Source organism: Hemitrygon akajei, chromosome 6 (genome assembly GCF_048418815.1).
Source record: "Hemitrygon akajei chromosome 6, sHemAka1.3, whole genome shotgun sequence".
In the NCBI taxonomy this organism is placed as follows: domain Eukaryota; kingdom Metazoa; phylum Chordata; class Chondrichthyes; order Myliobatiformes; family Dasyatidae; genus Hemitrygon; species Hemitrygon akajei.
In genome coordinates, this window is record NC_133129.1 from 136,046,558 (window position 1) to 136,065,727 (window position 19,170).

Sequence of the window (19,170 nt, forward strand, 5' to 3'; positions counted from 1 at the left end):
TGAAGATCAGGTGGTTAAATGGTAGATTCACAAAAAAAGGTAAATCTATTTAGTGCCTTGAACTTTTTCTACCATTCTTGCTCATCTGTAACTACCTATTCTCCTCTTTACACCATATCCCTTAAAACAAACTTCCCAGACTCGTACTGAAAGCTAACAATGAATACAGGAGCAATTACCATTTGCAGATGAGACTTCCAAACTAACTTCACACTTAGCAGACCCGATGTAATTTTTAGACTCTCTGGCTCTAACCAAGGGAAATATTTTTTATCTACCTTATTGTTTTACTCAATATATTGAAAATTTAGATCAAATCACCTATTTTCTTTTTGTAAATTCCAGGTTGCAGAGCCATGGTTTGCATAATGTAATGGTGTCCTAGTATCTTTATGTTAAACCTACACTATACTCTTCCCAAGGTGAATATATGTGTAAATGCCTATTTCTTTTAATTTGGTAATTAGAACTGTTTGTTGCATGCTTGACCTAGTATTTGTATTCCTATGCGAAAACCTCTCAACCACTTTGTATTCTTCCTTTATGAGTACAATGAGAACTTATTCGAAATGCTTCAGAATGGATCAACACAGAAAGATTTTCTGCATTCTGGATTCAATTCAGAACCTAGATCTGAAATCTATCCATTATTCTATGTCTTGTAGTTAAATTTATGCATTTCTTATTTTTTTCTCCTCTCTGTTTTTAGGACCTCTTTGCCTCTGATTGTTTATCTGTGTAGTGTTAATTATGGCAATTTATGTGGGACTATATCTAATACTGGCTTGAAGATGGAAACTTCACCGACCCAGGTAAAAGCCTAAACAACAGTGGGCAATATTTTTGCATCTTTTCTGTCACTTCAAAACACTGCTGTTCATTCAGATTTTACTATAAAACTATTCCAGAGTTTAGGAGTTTCTTATTAATCTGGGATGATAGGCAATTTAATTTAAGCAACATCAGATAGGAATTTATGGCAGCCTTTTGAGCTCCTCTTTGTGAATTTATTGTAAAAACTTAAATGGGACCTTCTTGGGAAAGTAGCATCCTGTATCCTTACTGAGGCCTATTTCTGCAAAGGTTTCTGAATAAGGATGTGAATGACTCCACCATCTCTGGATTACCACCCAGGGGACTGGTTGGACATCATCTTCCGCAGAAGTAACCAAATCCCATGCGAAATTTTTTAGTTAATAGATCTAGCTCCATATTCCTGGGATTTTGCATCCTAGAACTGAGGAACATTATTCCACCTTTTTATTCTGGCATCTTCCCCCTTCCTTTCCAGTCCTGAAGAAAGGTCTCGGCCCAAAGTATCGACTGTTTATTCATTTCCATAGATGCTGTCTGACCTGTTGAGTCCCTCCAACATCCTGTGTGTGCTACTCATCATTCCAAAATGTTCCGTTATCATCTCCACTCCTTGTGTTTCACCCAGGATTCAGCTTGTGCTCCGTCTCTACTAAATTCTTCTCCAAGTTTAATGTTTTCTATCTGGCCTGTGAAGAAGCGCTATCCCCATATTAAACTGTAATCATTAATAATACTGAAGCAACATAGAAACATAGAAAACCTACAGCACAATACAGGCCCTTCAGCCCATAATGCTGTGCCGAACATGTACTTACTTTAGAAATTACCTAGGGTTACCCACAGCCCTCTATTTTTCTAAATTCCATACACCTATCCAGGAGCCTCATAAAAGACTCTTTGTATCCGCCTCCACCATCGTCACCAGCAACCCATTCCATGCCCTCACCACCCTCTGCAAAAAAAAACTTACCCTGACATCCCCTCTGTACCTACTTCCAAGCACCCTAAAACTGTGCCCTCTCGTGCTAGCCATTTCAGCCCTGGGAAAAAGCCTCTGACTATCCATGCAATCAATGCCTGTCATCATCTTATACACCTCTATCAGATCACCTCTCACCCTCCATCACTCCAAAGGCCAAGTTCACTCAACCCATTCTCATAAGGCATGCTCCCCAATCTAGGCAACATCCTTGTAATTCTCCTGTGCACCCTTTTGATAGTTTCCACATCCTTCCTGTAGTGAAGCGACCAGAATTGAGCACAGTACTCCAAGTGGGATGCCAGGGTTCTATACAGCTGTAACATCACCTCTTGGCTCTTAAACTTAATCCCACAATTGATAAAGGCCAATACACCATATGCCTTCTTAACCACAGAGTCAACCTGCACAGCAGCTTTGAGTGTTCTATGGACTCAGACCCCAAGATCCCTCTGATCTGACACACTGCCAAGTGTCTTACCATTAATACTATATTCTGCTATCATATTTGACCTACCAAAATGAACCACCTCATACTTATCTGGGTTGAACTCCATCTGCCACTTCTCAGCCCAGTTTTGCATCCTATCAATGTCCCGCTGTAACCTCTGACAGCCCTCCACACTATCCACGACACCTCCAACCTTTTGTGTCATTAGCAGATTTACTAACCCATTCCTCCACTTCCTCATTCAGGTCATTTATAAAAATCACGGACAGAAGAGGTCCCAGAACAGATCCCTGAGGCACTCCACTAGTGAGCGACCTCCATGCAGAATATGACCCGTCTACAACCACTCTTTGCCTTCTGTGGGCAAGCCAGTTCTTGATCCACAAAGCAATTTCCCCTTGGATCCCATGCCTCCTTACTTTCTCAATAAGCCTTGCATGGGGTACCTTGTCAAATGCCTTGCTAAAGTCCATATTCACTACATCTGCTGCTCTACCTTCATCAATGTGTTTAGTCACATCCTCAACAAGTTCACTCAGGCTCGTATGGCACAACCTGCCTTTGACAAAGCCATGTTGACTATTCCTAATCATATTATACCTCCCCAAATGTTCATAAATCCTGCCTCTCAGGATCTTCTCCCTCAACTTAACAACCACTGAAGTAAGACTCACTGGTTCATAATTTCCTGAGCTATCTCTACTCCCTTTATTGAATAAGAGAACAACATCTGCAACCCTCCAATCCTCCGGAACCTCTCCCATCCCCATTGATGATACAAAGATCATTGCCAGAGGCTCAGTGATCTCCTCCCTCGCCTCCCACAGTATCCTGGGGAACATCCCATCTGGTCCCGGAGACTTATCTAACTTGATGCTTTCCAAAAGCTCCTGCACATCCTCTTACTTAATGTCTAGATACTCAGGCTTTTCAGTCCACTGTAAGTCCTCCCTACAATCGCCAAGGTCCTTTTCCGTAGTGAAAACTGAAGCAAAGTATTCATTAATTACCTCTGCTATCTCCTCCGGTTCCATACACACTTTTCCAGTGTCACACTTGATTGGTCCTATATCCTCTTGCTCTTCACAAACTTGCAGAATGCCTAGGGGTTTTCCTTAACCCTGCTCACCATGGCCTTCTCATGGCACCTTTTGGCTCTCCAAATTTCATTCTTAAGCTCCTTCCTGCTAGCCTTATCATTTTCTAGATCTCTATCATTACCTAGTTTTTTTTTAACCTTTTGTAAGCTCTTCTTCTTGACTAGATTTTCAACAGCCTTTGTACACCATGATTCCTGTACCCTACCATCCTTTCCCTGTCTCATTGGAACGTACCTATGCAGAATGCCACGCAAATATTCCATGAATATTTGCCACATTTCTGCCATACATTTTCCTGAGAACATCTGTTCCCAATTTATGCTTCCAAGTTCCCGCCTGATAGCTTCTTATTTCCCGTTACTCCAATTAAACGCTTTCCTAACTTATCTATTCCTATCTCTCTCCAATGCAATGGTAAAAGAGATAGAATTATGATCACTATCTCCAAAATGCTCTCCCACTGAGAAACTTGACACCCGACCAGGTTCATTTCCCAATACCAGATCAAGTACAGTCTCTCCTCTTGTAGGCTTATCTACATACAGTATTGTGTCAGGAAACTTTCCTGAACACACCTAATAAACTCCACCCCATCTAAACCTCTTGCTCTAGGGAGATGCCAATCAATATTTGGGAAATTAAAATCTCCCACTACAACAACCGTGTTATTATTATACCTTTCCAGAATCTGTCTCCCTATCTGCTCCTTGATGTCACTGTTACTATTGGGTGGTCTATAAAAAACACCCAGTAGAGTTATTGACCCCTTCCTGTTTCTAACTTCCACCCACAGAGACTCAGTAGACAATCCCTCCATGACTTCCTCCTTTTCTGCAGCCGTGACACTATCTCAGATCAACAGTGCCACGCCCCCACCTCTTTTGCCTCCCTCCCTGTCCTTTCTGAAACATCTAAAGCCTGGCACTCTAAGTAACCATTCCTGCCCGAGCCATCCAAGTCTCTGTAATGGCCACAACGTCATAGCTCCAAGTACTGATCCACGCTCTAAGCTCATCTGCTTTGTTCATGATACTCCTTGTATTAAAACAGACACATCTCAAACCATCAGTATGAGCGTATCCCTTCTCTATCACCTGCCTATCCTCCATCTCACACTGTCTCCAAGCTTTCTGTATTTGTGAGCCAATAGCCCCTTCCTCTGTCTCTTCAGTTCAGTTCCCACCCCCCCAGCAATCCTAGTTTAAACTCTCCCCAACAGCCTTAGCAAACCTCTTCGCCAGGATATTGGTCTCCCTCAGAATCAAGTGCAACCCAACCTTTTTGTACAGGTCACACTGCCCCAAAAGAGGTCCCAATGATGCATAAATCTGAATCTTTGCCCTCTGCTCCAATCCCTCAGCCACACATTTATCCTCCGTCTCATTCTATTCCTACCCTCACTGTCGCGTGGCACAGGCAATAATCCCGAGATTACTATCTTTGTGGTCCTGCTTCTCAACTTCTTTCCTAGCTCCCTGTGGTCTGTTTTCAGGACCTCCTGCCTTTTCCTACCTTTTCCATTGGTACCAATGTGTACCATGACCTCTGGCTGTTCACCTTCCCACTTCAGGATGTTGTGGATGCGATCAGAAACACCCCTGACCCTGGCACCTGGAAGACAAACTACCATCCATGTTTCTTTCCTGCATCCACAGAATCAGCTGTCTGACCCCCTAACTATAGAGTCCCCTATCACTGCAACACACACAAAATGCTGGTGGAACACAGCAGGCCAGGCAGCATCTATAAGGAGAAGCACTGGGACGTTTCGGGCCGAGACCCTTCGTCAGGACTAACTGAAAGGAAAGATAGTAAGAGACTTTCAAATCTTTCCCTGAGCAGACAAAGATCATCGAGCTGTATCTCCAGTTCCCTAACCCGGTCCCTAAGGAGATGCAGCTCATTGCACCTGGCACAAATGTGGCCTTTCGGGAGGCTGGGAGTCTCCCAGACATCCCACATCTGACACCCAGTACAGAACACCGGCCTCACAGACAGACTTCCTATTCCTACCCTTTACAAGCAACTTACATCACCTTAACCCGTTATCACCAAAGCCTCGTTGAGCCAAACCCCTCCTACTCTGTCTCCCTCTAGTGCGTCGCCCCTCCTCCTATGCCCGCTCTATAAAGCTGTCTTCTTTTTATACTCTCCCCACCAGTCTAACTCACTGACGTCCACGGGCCTGCGCAGCCACTCCTCGATTTAGACAGATTACTCACGTGGTATGTGTGCGAGTACAGTCTGGATTTTCTTGGCATTTTAATACTAATAACACAGATTGCTTACAAGTATGGATCTTTCAACAGTTTTCATTAGATAATATTATTTCATAGTCAGAAAAAAATGTTCCTACCAATTATAGTTCCATCATCTGGTCAACAAACACCAAACTTGACACTGAAGAGAAAAAATGAGTACGAAGACATATTAAGGTTAATGTTGCATTTACCATTTCTTTCTGTTCTTTCCACCACAGGGAACAACTCATAACTGGCAACTGGTAGTTGGTCCATACTATGACATCACCTATCACTTTCGAGTGGCCATTCCAGTGAGTACCTCGTCTATCAGACATCAAAATAGTTTCAGAGATGTTTACTACCTTCGATCCAATTGAAAGGAATTATTAGTCATATTGATAACTTTTGCATTTTGTATTTATTGAATGTGACATATTTTCAAAAGTTAAAAGAGCTAACAACTATAAGTTTGCCTAGTCATAATTTCCTTCAGACCTTTGAGAATAAGTTGAGAACCAACTCAAAGAACTAATAGCTCTCTTTCCAGTCTCTTGTTTTCCCTCAGCCTTGGAGATGCTATTGATCACCAGTCAATGACCATACTAAGACAAGAGACTTGCATATATTAGGGATTATTGCATAAAAGTCAATGGGTAAAAGCTTTTGCTAATAGCAACAGATTGCTCTGGTAATTTTCTTGTTCCAAAAGCAAATTTTTTTCTCAGTTCTCATTCTTAAAAATAAAACATTGATCCCAGAGAAGATGTAATTTCTGATCAATGCCAGAACTCACAGGTAACTTCCATGGGAGCTTGTAGCAAGCTAGCTTCCCAATATCAAATGGGACGTGTGAATTATTATCATTTAAAAGTACAATACTCATAAGATAATGTGGACATCTCTACCACCCTCTTATCCTTTCCATGGTTCCTATCACTTTCCGGACCTTAGGGCCTCCATACCAAGCCACCATTGTTAACGGAGCTGTCTTTCAGAGCAATCCTCAATCACCAACAAGAGATGACAAAAGAATGCTGATATGAGGATCAATTTTTAGAAGTTAAAAATGCCACTAAAATACTATTGAAACTTACTAGATTGCTTCCTTCTTAATATTCCCTCTACTTCATAGTACCCATAATGACGAGATCATAAGTTAGGAGTTCAGTACAAAGTGTAGCGCAGGAATGCCATATTTATGCACACTTCACACACGTAAAGTTTCTTCTATATACCTCAGATTCAGTTCTATTACCCGTGGCTGACACATTCCCACTTTTCCCATGTTTAACATACTTTCTTTAACATTTAATCCATTTTTATAACTCAAGCCTAGCTCAGTGTTATATTATTTTCTGTTGTACCAAATATCAAATGATGCTGTAAGTCATTTACCATTCTACTACAGGTGTACGATATTTGCAAATGCCTGCTACCCCTATATGGCAAAGGTACACCCAGTCCACCACACTCCCTTATAAATGAAAAGCAAAGGCCTGCAGTGCTAAATATTTAATAAAATAACTCGGGTTAACCAGACATCCGTCAAGTTAATGTTAGAAAATCTTTAAAAATTATATCATCAGAACTTCTGATAACACAAAGTATGAAACTCTTGCAGAGTTATAATATGAAAGCAAAATATTACAGATGTTACAGATCTGAAATGAAAACAGAAAATGATTAAAACACTTAGCATATTGGGTATAAATTGTAGACAGATATAGAATAAGTGTTCCTGGTCAATGATCATTTATCAAAACTGAAATAAAATAACATATAAAGGGAGAAAGGGGGTGTTAGTGATGGAAATAATGCAGGAATTGATAATAGGAACAGTAGTAGAAGCCTAATGTAGTTCAAGTTTAATTATCATTCAACCATACATGAATGCCCTATAAATACAGTTTAATGAAGCAGCGTTACTCCGGGGCCAAAGTGCAGGACGTAGTACCAAGAGTCACACGCAGCACAAGACACATATAGCACTTACAGGATTGCAAGCGTATATAAGATGGCAAGAATACATAAGATAGCGAACACTGTAGTAGCGGTGAGGGGCAGCACCAACTCCAGCATGGACGCTGTGCCACACAGTCTCCCGCACTCTGGTGGAGCAGCCAACTCAGACACCTCCCCTTGGGCAGCTGCAAGCAGGCAACCCCACGGCTTGAGGCCTTGTCCCTGCTACGACCGAGGCCAGGCAGCTTTCCCGCTGTTTACCAAAAAGACCAATGAATTGAACCTGCGTCATTCCACACCACCAATGTCCAACAGGGCCCTAGGATCACAAGGAAAGCAACTAAAGTAGTCGCTTGCTGTTAGACTGCACACATCCTTCATGCACCCACACTGATGTCTCTCTGACCCGGGCAGCAGCATGATCCATACCAAGTCCAGCTCCTTCACTATCTCTGCCCACGAGCAACTCACTGATGGGGTAGACCTGCAGTACTTTAAGTTCTTAATGTCCAACAGGGTCTTGCCATCATAAAAAATACATTTAAAAAAGAATAGCACCTTTGGTTGACCCCATTGAAGCCGCTGCATCGGAGCAGGCCGCCACCTTATCGGAAATGTAGGGAAACAAAAACTATACGGTGGATGAGACGTATATGGGAGTAGAGTGATCCTTAAATTGGAATGGTTAAACACAGGACTGAGCCTGAAAACCTGTACCATGTCCTGTTGGCAAAGGAACTCTTGTTCCTCAAGCTCATCTATACTTAGCTGGAGTATATTGGAGTCTTAAGTCAGTGGGAATGAGAATGGAATTGACAATTAAAATGACAGGGTCACATTTATAACTGGAATGAAAATCTATAAAACAGTAAAACCAATTTGCTCTTGGTCTCCTGTACGAAGAGGGGTCTAAATCATCAGCAGTGAATGCTAACTAGAAATTAAATATATTACAGTTTCACCTGAAAAGAATATTTGAATCTTTGGAGAACTTTGTGTCTCCTGGCATTGAATGGGAAAGTACAGGAGAACCTCGTCAGGTACAATTCAAGTTCCACGTCACTCCGTGCACAACAGATTCCTTACGGTCTGTCAGTAACCTCTCAATTGTGGTCCTGTATTTCTTGCATATTTTTGCAATTGTATGGTGTGGACTGGGGTACAGGATTATTCTCTCCTCTTTGCAGAGCCAGGCTACGTGCAACAGTGACAGCACATCTGCGGGAGATACCTTCACACAATACAGCTTCCATTTCTACCGAGTCTGCAATTGAACGGGGAGGTGCTCCATGGTGAGACAGACCACTAGCTTTCCTCTACAAAAGCTTCATCGTCAACGAGGAGTCTTCCTGGTTCAGGACAATGCAGCCACTCAGAATGACCAAAGGAGACACTGGTGTGACTGAGAAGTTCTACACACCACACACATGCAGCCTGCACTTACAACTTCCTGCTGGGACAGGAACTTTTACACTTTGAGTGAGGGATTGGGGCTGGGGGGATGGGATAGAGAGAGGGGGGAAAGGAAATTTTTCCCTTTCCTAGAAATAAATTTTGGGATGGGATTTTCTGTACAGCACAGGCTATTGTAAAAGGCACCATTCAGTAAAATATTCAGAAAACAATGGCTCAGACCAAATGAATCTTAGAACCTGTATAGGTGGAGTTTAGGATTAGGGCTGCAGCATTAAAACCAATTTTGCCCAGCTATGCAATAGATATATTATTAACATTAAGATTCTGTAACAAGAAGTTGCACCAATTAACATTCCTCAGTGCAACAATCACATAAAATTTAGTCACACCCCACTTTGTCGGTAAGAATGGTTTCTACTGCTGATTTCTGCCATAACTGCATATGGGATATTGTAATTAGTTCAGTGCCCCACACAAGGGAAGGGAAAAACAAATCGGTCTAATGTTGCTGATGCTGCTTACTGTTCGATGACTTCTGTTCCAATGTCTATTTATGTTCAGAATCAGAATGAGTTGCAAAGATTTCTGCAGTAAATGTGTTGTCATATGAAAAAGCATCACCTAACTACAGTACTGGAAGGGTTATTGGCTCCTGGAGAAGTATATTTCAACAATAATCAGTAGTTGGAACATGGACAAAAGTATAGTATTATGTTGGGCTATATGTGGGGGGAAAAGCATGGAATGAAGTGATTGGTTCTGGTCATCAGTAAACTGGTGCATTTTTACAATACTGAGTGATAATCTTACACCTGTCTGGGAACTAAGTTAATGGAGAAACTGAAAAATGCCACTACAAATGCTAATCTATTGCTCAGGAAGAAGTAATACCTTTTGTTACAAAGGAAAAAAGGTGAAATTACTTAAATGCTTTCATGCTTGCATGTAGCAAGTCAACCACTGCCACATACCCATCTCTGAAGGTGCTGGCACACTGCAATAATTTAGAACATTCTGCAAAATTGATTAACTTATGTTACCATTGCAATGCATTCATTCTGTGGTGTTTATCGTGAGCACTGGTCGCCAGGATTGTCATGGATTACATCACTCATATGAGTTTGCAATTGCGCATATAATTATTTCTAGTGTATATTGCCTTAAAATACAGCAGAAACATAATTGTACAAATTCATAGATAGAAACCCACTTCAAATTTATGGATTGAAAATGTTGTGAGAATCTGCAAGGAATGCACATCTTAACATACATCACATAGAGCACTTTGCTAATATTTTGGGCATGGATAACAAAAAATTAAACTGATATATTTTGCCTCCAGAAACCAGATCCAAACTATCAAAATTAGTCTTAATCTGCTGGCTGGAACAGTTCTACTTAAAACAAGATTGGGTAATTTCAATGTAAGGGTGGGGGGGTCAACACTAGACTGCCCCAAATCATCATTAAACAGTTGCAGGATGATTAGACTGGGTAAATATACACATTACTCTCCTCGCAGAGATCACTCCCAAGGGTAAGGCTGAAGTGTCTTGTTGAGCAGGTTTATTCTGCACTTAACTCAAATATTCCTCTTCTTGATAAAACTAAAGACTCCAAAAATGTCTAATATTTCAAACGTGCAAATATCTCTCAATCACCTTAGCTTTGAGGATAGAGAAGGATTCAGCCTCTGAGCTTAGTATATGAGAATTCTGACATATCCTAACCTTTTCTGAGACACCGATTTATTCTGACCTGATTACACTCTAGTTCTTGCTAGTAAAGTTAAGTCTGAAATTACCCATGTTCCACCATGATTACTTCCCACTACATTCCTTAGGCAGTATCATTTATCCATATTTCGTGCCTCTCCCTTTAACACCTCATAGCCAGAGACAAATATCATGACGATAGAACAGTGCAGGACTGTCAGTCCATGATGTTGTAGCGCCCCTTTAACATACTGCAAGATCAATCTAACCCTTCCCTCCCACATAGCCCTCCATTCTTCATTCACCTATTGTCAGTACCTCCAGTTGAACTCTGTCTTTTTGTGTGTTTCCCCCGGCTGTCAGTCTGTGGTTTTGTATTGCCATGTGCTCCTGTCCCCACTCCTACTCTACTCTAGCCCCTGTATCACGGAATACTCTGCCTCTCACCTGTTTCTCATTATTATCTGTATTGCTGCCACCTGTGTCTCATTGTGCTCCACCTATCATCTGCCTCTCGGTTTATTGCTCAGTGTATTTCAGTCCTGTGTTTTCACCTGTTTGTTGTCAGATAGAGCCAGTGAATTTTCCTGAGCCTTTCCAGCATTCGTATCTGTACCCTGTCTGTCTGAATATTGACTCTGCCTGTTTCCTGACTCTGGTTTTTGGATTTCTCTGGATGTTTTGATCTTTCTCTGAACTTTGATGCTGACTTTGTTTGTACCTCGGGATTTGTGACTCAATTAATATCACTGTGTGCATGTACTGGGTCTGTGATTGGATCCCTGCTCCAGTGTCCTGACACCTGTGTGCCTATGCAAGTCTCTTAAATGCCCCTAATGTATCTGTCTCCACCACCAACCCTGGCAATGCATTTTTACACTGTGTTTTAAATAACCATATATAGCCATATAACAATCACAGCACGGAAACAGGCCATCTCGGCCCTCCTAGTCCGTGCCGAACTCTTAATCTCTCCTAGTCCCACCTACCCGCACTCAGCCCATAACCCTCCACTCCTTTCCTGTCCATATACCTGTCCAATTTTACCTTAAATGACACAACTGAACTGGCTTCTACTACTTCTACAGGAAGCTCATTCCACACAGCTATCACTCTCTGAGTAAAGAAATACCCCCTCATGTTTCCCTTAAATTTTTGCCCCCTAACTCTCAAATCATGTCCTCTCGTTTGAATTATTTTTTTCAGCATACTTACTAATCCAATTTACAACCCCATCATCCAGATCATTTATGTATATTACAAACAACATTGGGCCCAAAACAGATCCCTGAGGCACCCCGCTAGTCACCGGCCTCCATCCCGATAAACAATTATCCACCACTACTCTCTGGCATCTCCCATCTAGCCACTGTTGAATCCATTTTATTACTCCAGCATTAATACCTAACGACTGAACCTTCTTAACTAACCTTCCATGTGGAACTTTGTCAAAGGCCTTGCTGAAGTCCATATAGACTACATCCACTGCCTTACCCTCATCAACATTCCTCGTAACTACTTCAAAAAATTCAATAAGGTTTGTCAAACATGACCTTACACGCACAAATCCATGCTGGCTACTCCTAATCAGATCCTGTCTATCCAGATAATTATAAATACTATCTCTAAGAATACTTTCCATTAATTTACCCACCACTGATGTCAAACTGACAGGTCTATAATTGCCAGGCTTACTTCTAGAACCTTTTTAAACAATGGAACCACATGAGCAATACGCCAATCCTCCGGCACAATCCCCGTTTCTAATGACATCTGAAAGATCTCCGTCAGAGCTCCTGCTATCTCTACACAAACTTCCCTCAAGGTCCTGGGGAATATCCTGTCAGGACCCGGAGATTTATCTACTTTTAAATTTCTTAAAAGCGCCAGTACTTCCACCTCTTTAATTGTCATAGGTTCCATAACTTCCTTACTTGTTTCCCACACCTTACACCATTCAATATCCTTCTCCTTAGTGAATACCGAAGAGAAGAAATCATTCAAAATCTCTCCCATCTTCCTCGGCTCCACACATAGCTGACCACCCTGATTCTCTAAGGGACCAATTTTATCCCTCACTATCCTCTTGCTTTTAATATAACTGTAGAAGCCTTTCGGATTTACTTCCACCTTATTTGCCAAACCAAACTCGTAACTTCTTTTAGCTTTTCTAATCTCTTAAGTTTCCTTTTACATTCTTTATATTCCTCGAGCAATTCCTTTACTCCATGCTGCCTATATCTATTGTAGACATCCCTCTTTTTTTGAACCAAGTTTCTAATATCCCTTGAAAACCATGGCGCTTTCAAACCTTTAACCTTTCCTTTCAACCGAACAGGAACATAAAGATTCTGTACCCTCATAATTTCACCCTTAAATGACCTCCATTTCTCTATTACATCCTTCCCATAAAACAACTTGACCCAATCCACTCTCTCTAAATCCCTGCGCATCTCCTCAAAGTTAGCCTTTCTCCAATCAAAAATCTCAACTCTAGGTCCAGTCCTGTCCTTCTCCATAATTATATTGAAGCTAATGCTATTGTGATCACTGGACCCGAAGTGCTCCCCAACACATACATCTGTCAGCTGACCTATCGCATTCCCTAACAGGAGATCCAACACTGCCCCAACTCTAGTCGGTACTTCTATGTATTGTTGCAAAAAACTATCCTGCACACATTTCACAAACTCTAAACCATCTAGCCCTTTTACAGAATGAGCTTCCCAATCTATGTGTGGAAAATTAAAATCTCCCACAATCACCACCTTGTGTTTACTACAAATATCTGCTATCTCCTTACACATTTGCTCTTCCAACTCACGCTCCCCATTAGGTGGCCTATAATACACTCCTATCAGTGTTACTACACCTTTCCCATTCCTCAATTCCACCCAAATAGCCTCCCTAGAGGAGCTCACTAATCTATCCTTCCAAAGCACCGCCATAAGATTTTCTTGGACAAGCAATGCAACACCTCCTCCTCTGGCCCCTCCTACTCTATCACACCTGAAGCAACTAAATCCAGGAATATTTAGTTGCCAATCACACCCTTCCTGCAACCATGTTTCACTAATAGCTACAACATCATAATTCCAGGTATCAATCCACGCTTTAAGCTCATCCACCTTTCTTACAATGCTCCTAGCATTAAAATAGATACATTTAAGATACTCTGCACCTCCTCCATGTCCTCTCGTTTGAATTTCTGACATCACCCCCCCCCCCCCCCCCAATGCTTTCCTCTAAATACATAAACATTATGCCTCCTTGTATTAGCCATTTCCACCCCGGGAAAAAGTCTCTGGCTGTCCACTCTATCTATGCTTCTTATTACCTTGGCCACCTCTATCGAGTCACCTCTCAGCCTCTCCAAACTGAAAAGCCCTGGCTCAATTAGCTTGAGCTCATATGACATGCAGCATCCTGGTAAATCTCGTCTGCATGGGTACTTTTTCCTGGCAGCAACATAATACGTTGTAGTAAGATCATTAACCTAACATGGCTGGTATAATATATAAAATATAAGTTACGCTGCTCCATAATTTGTCTAGAATGGCTTTAGTATTTCTGGAAATCTAAATGGGATCTTGGTTGAGTTTAGTTTGCCCAACTGTTCCTTCAGAACTGCCTTACTAAAAATTATTTATAATGAATTTAGGTTAGCCAGCAGTTTATAGAATCTAATTAAAGTGTAACAGTTTGAAGATTGTTCTGGGCCACCTGCACAGTCGAGTTCAGCCATACTGAAAGCATGGCCAGAGACTTTAAGATAGATAGACTGTTTGTGAGTCCTCTAACTGCATAAGAGATGTAACAACCTCTAGTGTCCTGCTCTAAAAGTCAGACAGTCAGATTGAGCTTTCTATCTCTGTTAAGGCTTGATAATGGTGTAGTGTATTGTCAGCTGTGAAAGGGATAGAGCTTGGATGTGATGATCACTGAGTGCATGCTTATACGACAGAAATATATCCATTAAAAAGTCAAGAGACACGGTTTTAATGTTCAGTATATGCCCCCCACAAGCAACAGTTATCTTCTTAGCCCAACAAAAATTCCCCTGAAATTTAACACAGTAATGAGAATGTCAAATTAGATGCAACCAGACAGGGTGAATTGAGGCAAGAGCATGTTTAAATGACTATTTTAAAGAATTTAGTTAATCGAGCTTAATGTGTTGTAAGATAGTTGTATCATGTGCCAAAGTAGGGACTGTATAGTGGCCCCTTTCTCACGAATGAGCGGAAGCCGTTTAACTGTAGGCTGTGATGGTTCTACGTGCAATGTGTCGGGAAAGGACATGGTCCCGGGACACCCGGGGAGAACCCGCCCAAAGGCCACACTTTGTCTGCAGGAGGTGCTCTTTAGAGAATGACGTATGAAGTATATTGCTATAGCTATCTAGAGGGATTTTGCTTTAGTCCATAACCTGGTGTGCTGCGGAATTGTTCCCGGCAATCAAATTCCGAATTCTTGCACCGTTCTCCGTCGCAGCAGCAGGTCCTTAAAGTACCTATGGGAGGAAAGTTGAGAACGGATCTTTCACTTAACCTGCATGACTACTGAACCCCTTGAGGGAGGAATCTTCCTGTAAAGCCCAAGCTGCTTCCCAACATACCACGTCTTGCCCGGGTGAACGGATTTCCATTGCCCTTCCAGGAAATCTGGGATGAATAAAATCTAAACACTGTCTGGAGCAGTTGTTGTAAATATTCTCTCGTGTAAATGGTATTTTAAACGCAAGGTCACGTCAGTTATTAGGATCACAATAACTCGCGAGATACTAAACCCAGTTAATGTAATGTGACTGTTACGGAATCAGAGTGGACTGTTTTTATGTGTATTAATAATCCTTATTTTAAAAGCTTTACATAGGATGTAGCGATCCGGTTGAGCGTTGCTCTGGATTTCCAGCATCTGCAGGAAATCCTGGTTCATGAGCGTGAACCATGAGAACCACGTGCTAAGGTACGCCCTGATCAGCAGTAACCACACGCTAATTGACTCGTGGAAGGTAATCAGACGAGGATGCAACTCCTGGCTGTCATCAGCCAGTGATTCTGCTAATGTTTCTGTGTAGACAACAGTTGAAGAGAGGATCAGATTTTAGGTCCAATGCATCTCATGGGAATCGGCCGAAAAAGTGGAACTAAGGTCAATCATCTAACCGTCTGGTTCCATTGAACGGCAGGGTCTGTGTGTCCTCTCCTCGTTCTTATTTTTTGTCATTACGTTCTGCTGCTATTTGCTGGCCTCGTCCAAGATCACCAGCTACTTGGACCAGGTGTTGGAGGGTAGCTGGGGGCAGTGTAACTGTATCCTTATTCCAGGTGAGAGAGGCACATTGTGCCTGTTGCCACACATCACGAAATCTGTTCCACAATCCCTCCATCACTTAAAGATCGGGTGGTTTTAATTGACGATCTTTGGGCTTCTGCATGACGCACTCGGATGAGGTACCCCAACAGCCACTTTGCTTCAGCCCTGAATCAACCTTCAGCTGAGGAATAAAACTGGAGAGGAAACACTAACGATAAATTAACATTAAAGGTGTTGATACTTAAGAAAAGGAAACTGGATTGTATCAAACGTGTGGTCAATAGCCTCCCGAGGTCAGGCCACGTGGTACCGAGATTAACGCCGGCAGGGGGCGCTGCGCCCACTGCTTAAACTTAATAACTATCTTAAAAATATCAATTGCTAAATAAAAATAGCTCAAAGCTCCCTGTAAATATTATGTATTTTAATTGCTATTGCAATCATTTCGTAAAGCACTAATTCTTGTTTTATTTTTACAATCACATGTTAATCGTTGTACGTAATTAGCTTTTTTACGTGTTAAAATTTTGTTTTTTATTCAGCTGTTGGTTATGTGTAAGATAGGCTTAGAAATTATGTTTCTGCTAGTTTTATGTTTAGCTTCAGTGTACTTGAGGTTCATTGTGTTATTGAAAATATATTTATTGTTCTGTATTAATGTCTGGACAGCTGACTCATTTTGTGTGTCCAGTTACAGACTGTGTGAAGCTGCAGCAGCAGGGATGAAATAACACACAGCCAACTCTTATTGCAGGACACCAGAACAGCCTTTCTGTTTCCTATTGCGCTCTGGATGAGGCAATCGTCTTAATATTAATTTATGACTTTGGAAATCTCTTTAAAAGCACAGTCCTTGTGTTACTATTTTAGCAAATTTGATATGTAATATCGTCCCCCATCACCCTCCAACCAGGTTTAATACCGCAAACTCGAGTCTGAAAACTCGCGAAACATGCTGTTATATCACCAAAAAGTACATTTTTGGAGGAAGAAAACAAAAAAAAGTAATTTCGCCACCTATCTGACTAATGGATAATGTTAGAGGATGCATAATGTGGCTGACTATTTAATCTCTTCTGTGGCGAAGTTGGGAATCGTTTGACGAAACGTATTATGACCGTTGAATATGTTCATCTCTTACCAAATAGTACTGCAGCTGTCGATATGCAATAAATATTGTTAACTAAAACATTCCTGTGGTTCATGGTACATGCAGCTGTCAACCGTTGACATAACACACAACACTAAAGTGCTTTTCTACATCGCTTGTTGAAAAGGAAGATTAATTTCAAACGTTAATTGCCAAATCGATTTGTATATTTTTTTTACCTAGCATTTAACAATAAAGATTATTATCCAATTTCCTCCCCGCTGTTCATTTACTTGAAAATGCAGACCCTTTAAATCGGCCGGCAAAACGCTACAAGATTCACGCACACCTGCCAGGTTCTTGTACTTAACATGGTTAGTGAGAATATTCCCAGTTCAGCTACAACCCCTCAAAACCTCGATTCGGTCTATCGCACAGAAACTAGCTGACCAACTCGGGCATTGAATGAAATCATGGTGGTTCATAATATCGTCTATTTGCTAGAAATATTTAGACGTCCAATGATCTACCTGAGAATAAGCAGCATCTCAGAATCCACGGTGCTTTCAGGACAGCTCCGACCAAACTTAGCTCTGACTGGTGCCAGTTTGGAATTGAAATGTGTCTACACCATTTACGCTTCTCAAACATTAGGGAATTCATCACAAACTCAGGAATTAAGTAGTGAACAACTACTACCTTATTTGTGAGGTATAGCTTTAGGAAGAGATTGAAATTACACACAGTACTCCAGGTACGGTTTTACCAGTCCATAAAATAACTGCAGTATTTCTGGATAAAGGGCCCTTACCCTTGTCGACTGTTCACTCCTCTCTATAGATGCTGCCTGACTCACTGAGATCCCCCAGCCTTGTTTGTCAAGTTTTCCAGCATCTGCAGTCTCTCTGTGTTTGAGCAGGATTTCCATATCCCTTGCAGTAAAGGCCAGCATACTTTGTCTCTCCCCACCGCCCCCCCCCGCCACTCCCACCTCTCAATTAATACTTGTAGCTACGATTTTTATACCTCACCAAGCATCACATTCCAATCCACATCCTCTGATTCCACAATCTGTGAATTCTCTTCCAAGAACTCTATAATTCATGTTCTGTTTTTATTATTTATTTATTTGTTTGTTTGTTTGTATTTGCACAATTTGTTGCGTTTTGCCCATTGGTTGTGTGTCTGTCTCTGCAGTTTTTCTTTGATTCTATTGTGTTTCTTTGTATTTACTGTGAATGCCTGCAAGAAAATGAATCTCAGGATAGTATATGGTGACGTGTTTGTTTATTATTCGATAATAAATTTACGTTGAGCTATCTTTTAGTGAAACAATATTTGCTAGTGTTTCACTTCCGAAATAGTGTTTAATGTTGTTCCTGCATTTTCTCATTTACCCAGTAGCTGCCACTTTTTTACAGAGAATCTCTCCATATCCCTTTGCAGATATCTCAGTCATCTACATTCTTTCCTGCATTAAATAACACACGCATTCCTCATTAACTGGCTGTCCTAGCGATACTTTTTAAATCCTCCTCTCAACATGGGTTAGTTGTTGCTTTATTAAGCAATGGTACCTCAAAAGCAACTTACTGGAAATCTGAGAACATTATTGCAACTATTCATCAGGACAAATAGCAACTTTGGAGAAACAAGACTAATGATTCCAGATGAGACCTTGCACTGGAACTGACAAAGATCAGTTTTTAAGAAACAGAAAAGGGGAAAGATAGAAAAAAAGGGAAGATTTATAACGGGCAGAATACTGAACGAATTTAACAAAAAAAGGACCTCCTAGAAGTGCAATTCTGAAATTGTAAGAGAATATTGTGAAGGCTTGAAATGCGAAATAGCATAAATTGATGGCTTTGTGACCAAGTTTGTGGACGATACTGTAAGGAGTTTTTATGTTCTCTCTGTGAGTGTCTGGATTTCCTCTGGTACCAGTTACTAGGCTAATTGGCCATTGTAAATTGTCCTGTGATTAGGTGAGTGTTAAATAAGCGGGTTGCTGGGCGCTGTGGCTCATTGGGTGGGAAGAGCTGTTCTGTATCTCTAAACAAATAAAGATAGTTGGAG

The 19,170-nt window shown here is 41.3% G+C and overlaps 1 protein-coding gene across 10 annotated transcripts in view; it reads left to right on the forward strand.

The window, feature by feature from the left end:
- The window catches only part of myrf (myelin regulatory factor), a 266,399-nt gene extending 249,038 nt beyond the window's left edge, over positions 1–17,361 (forward strand). For all 10 annotated transcript variants that reach the window (XM_073049333.1, XM_073049337.1, XM_073049334.1 and 7 more), the window contains 3 exons: positions 710–812; positions 5,826–5,900; positions 8,739–17,361. In XM_073049333.1, coding sequence (XP_072905434.1) covers positions 710–812; positions 5,826–5,900; positions 8,739–8,825 — 265 coding nt within the window. In that variant the 3' untranslated portion in view covers positions 8,826–17,361. The remainder of the gene's footprint in view (positions 1–709; positions 813–5,825; positions 5,901–8,738) is intronic.
- Positions 17,362–19,170: the final 1,809 nt, after the last annotated feature.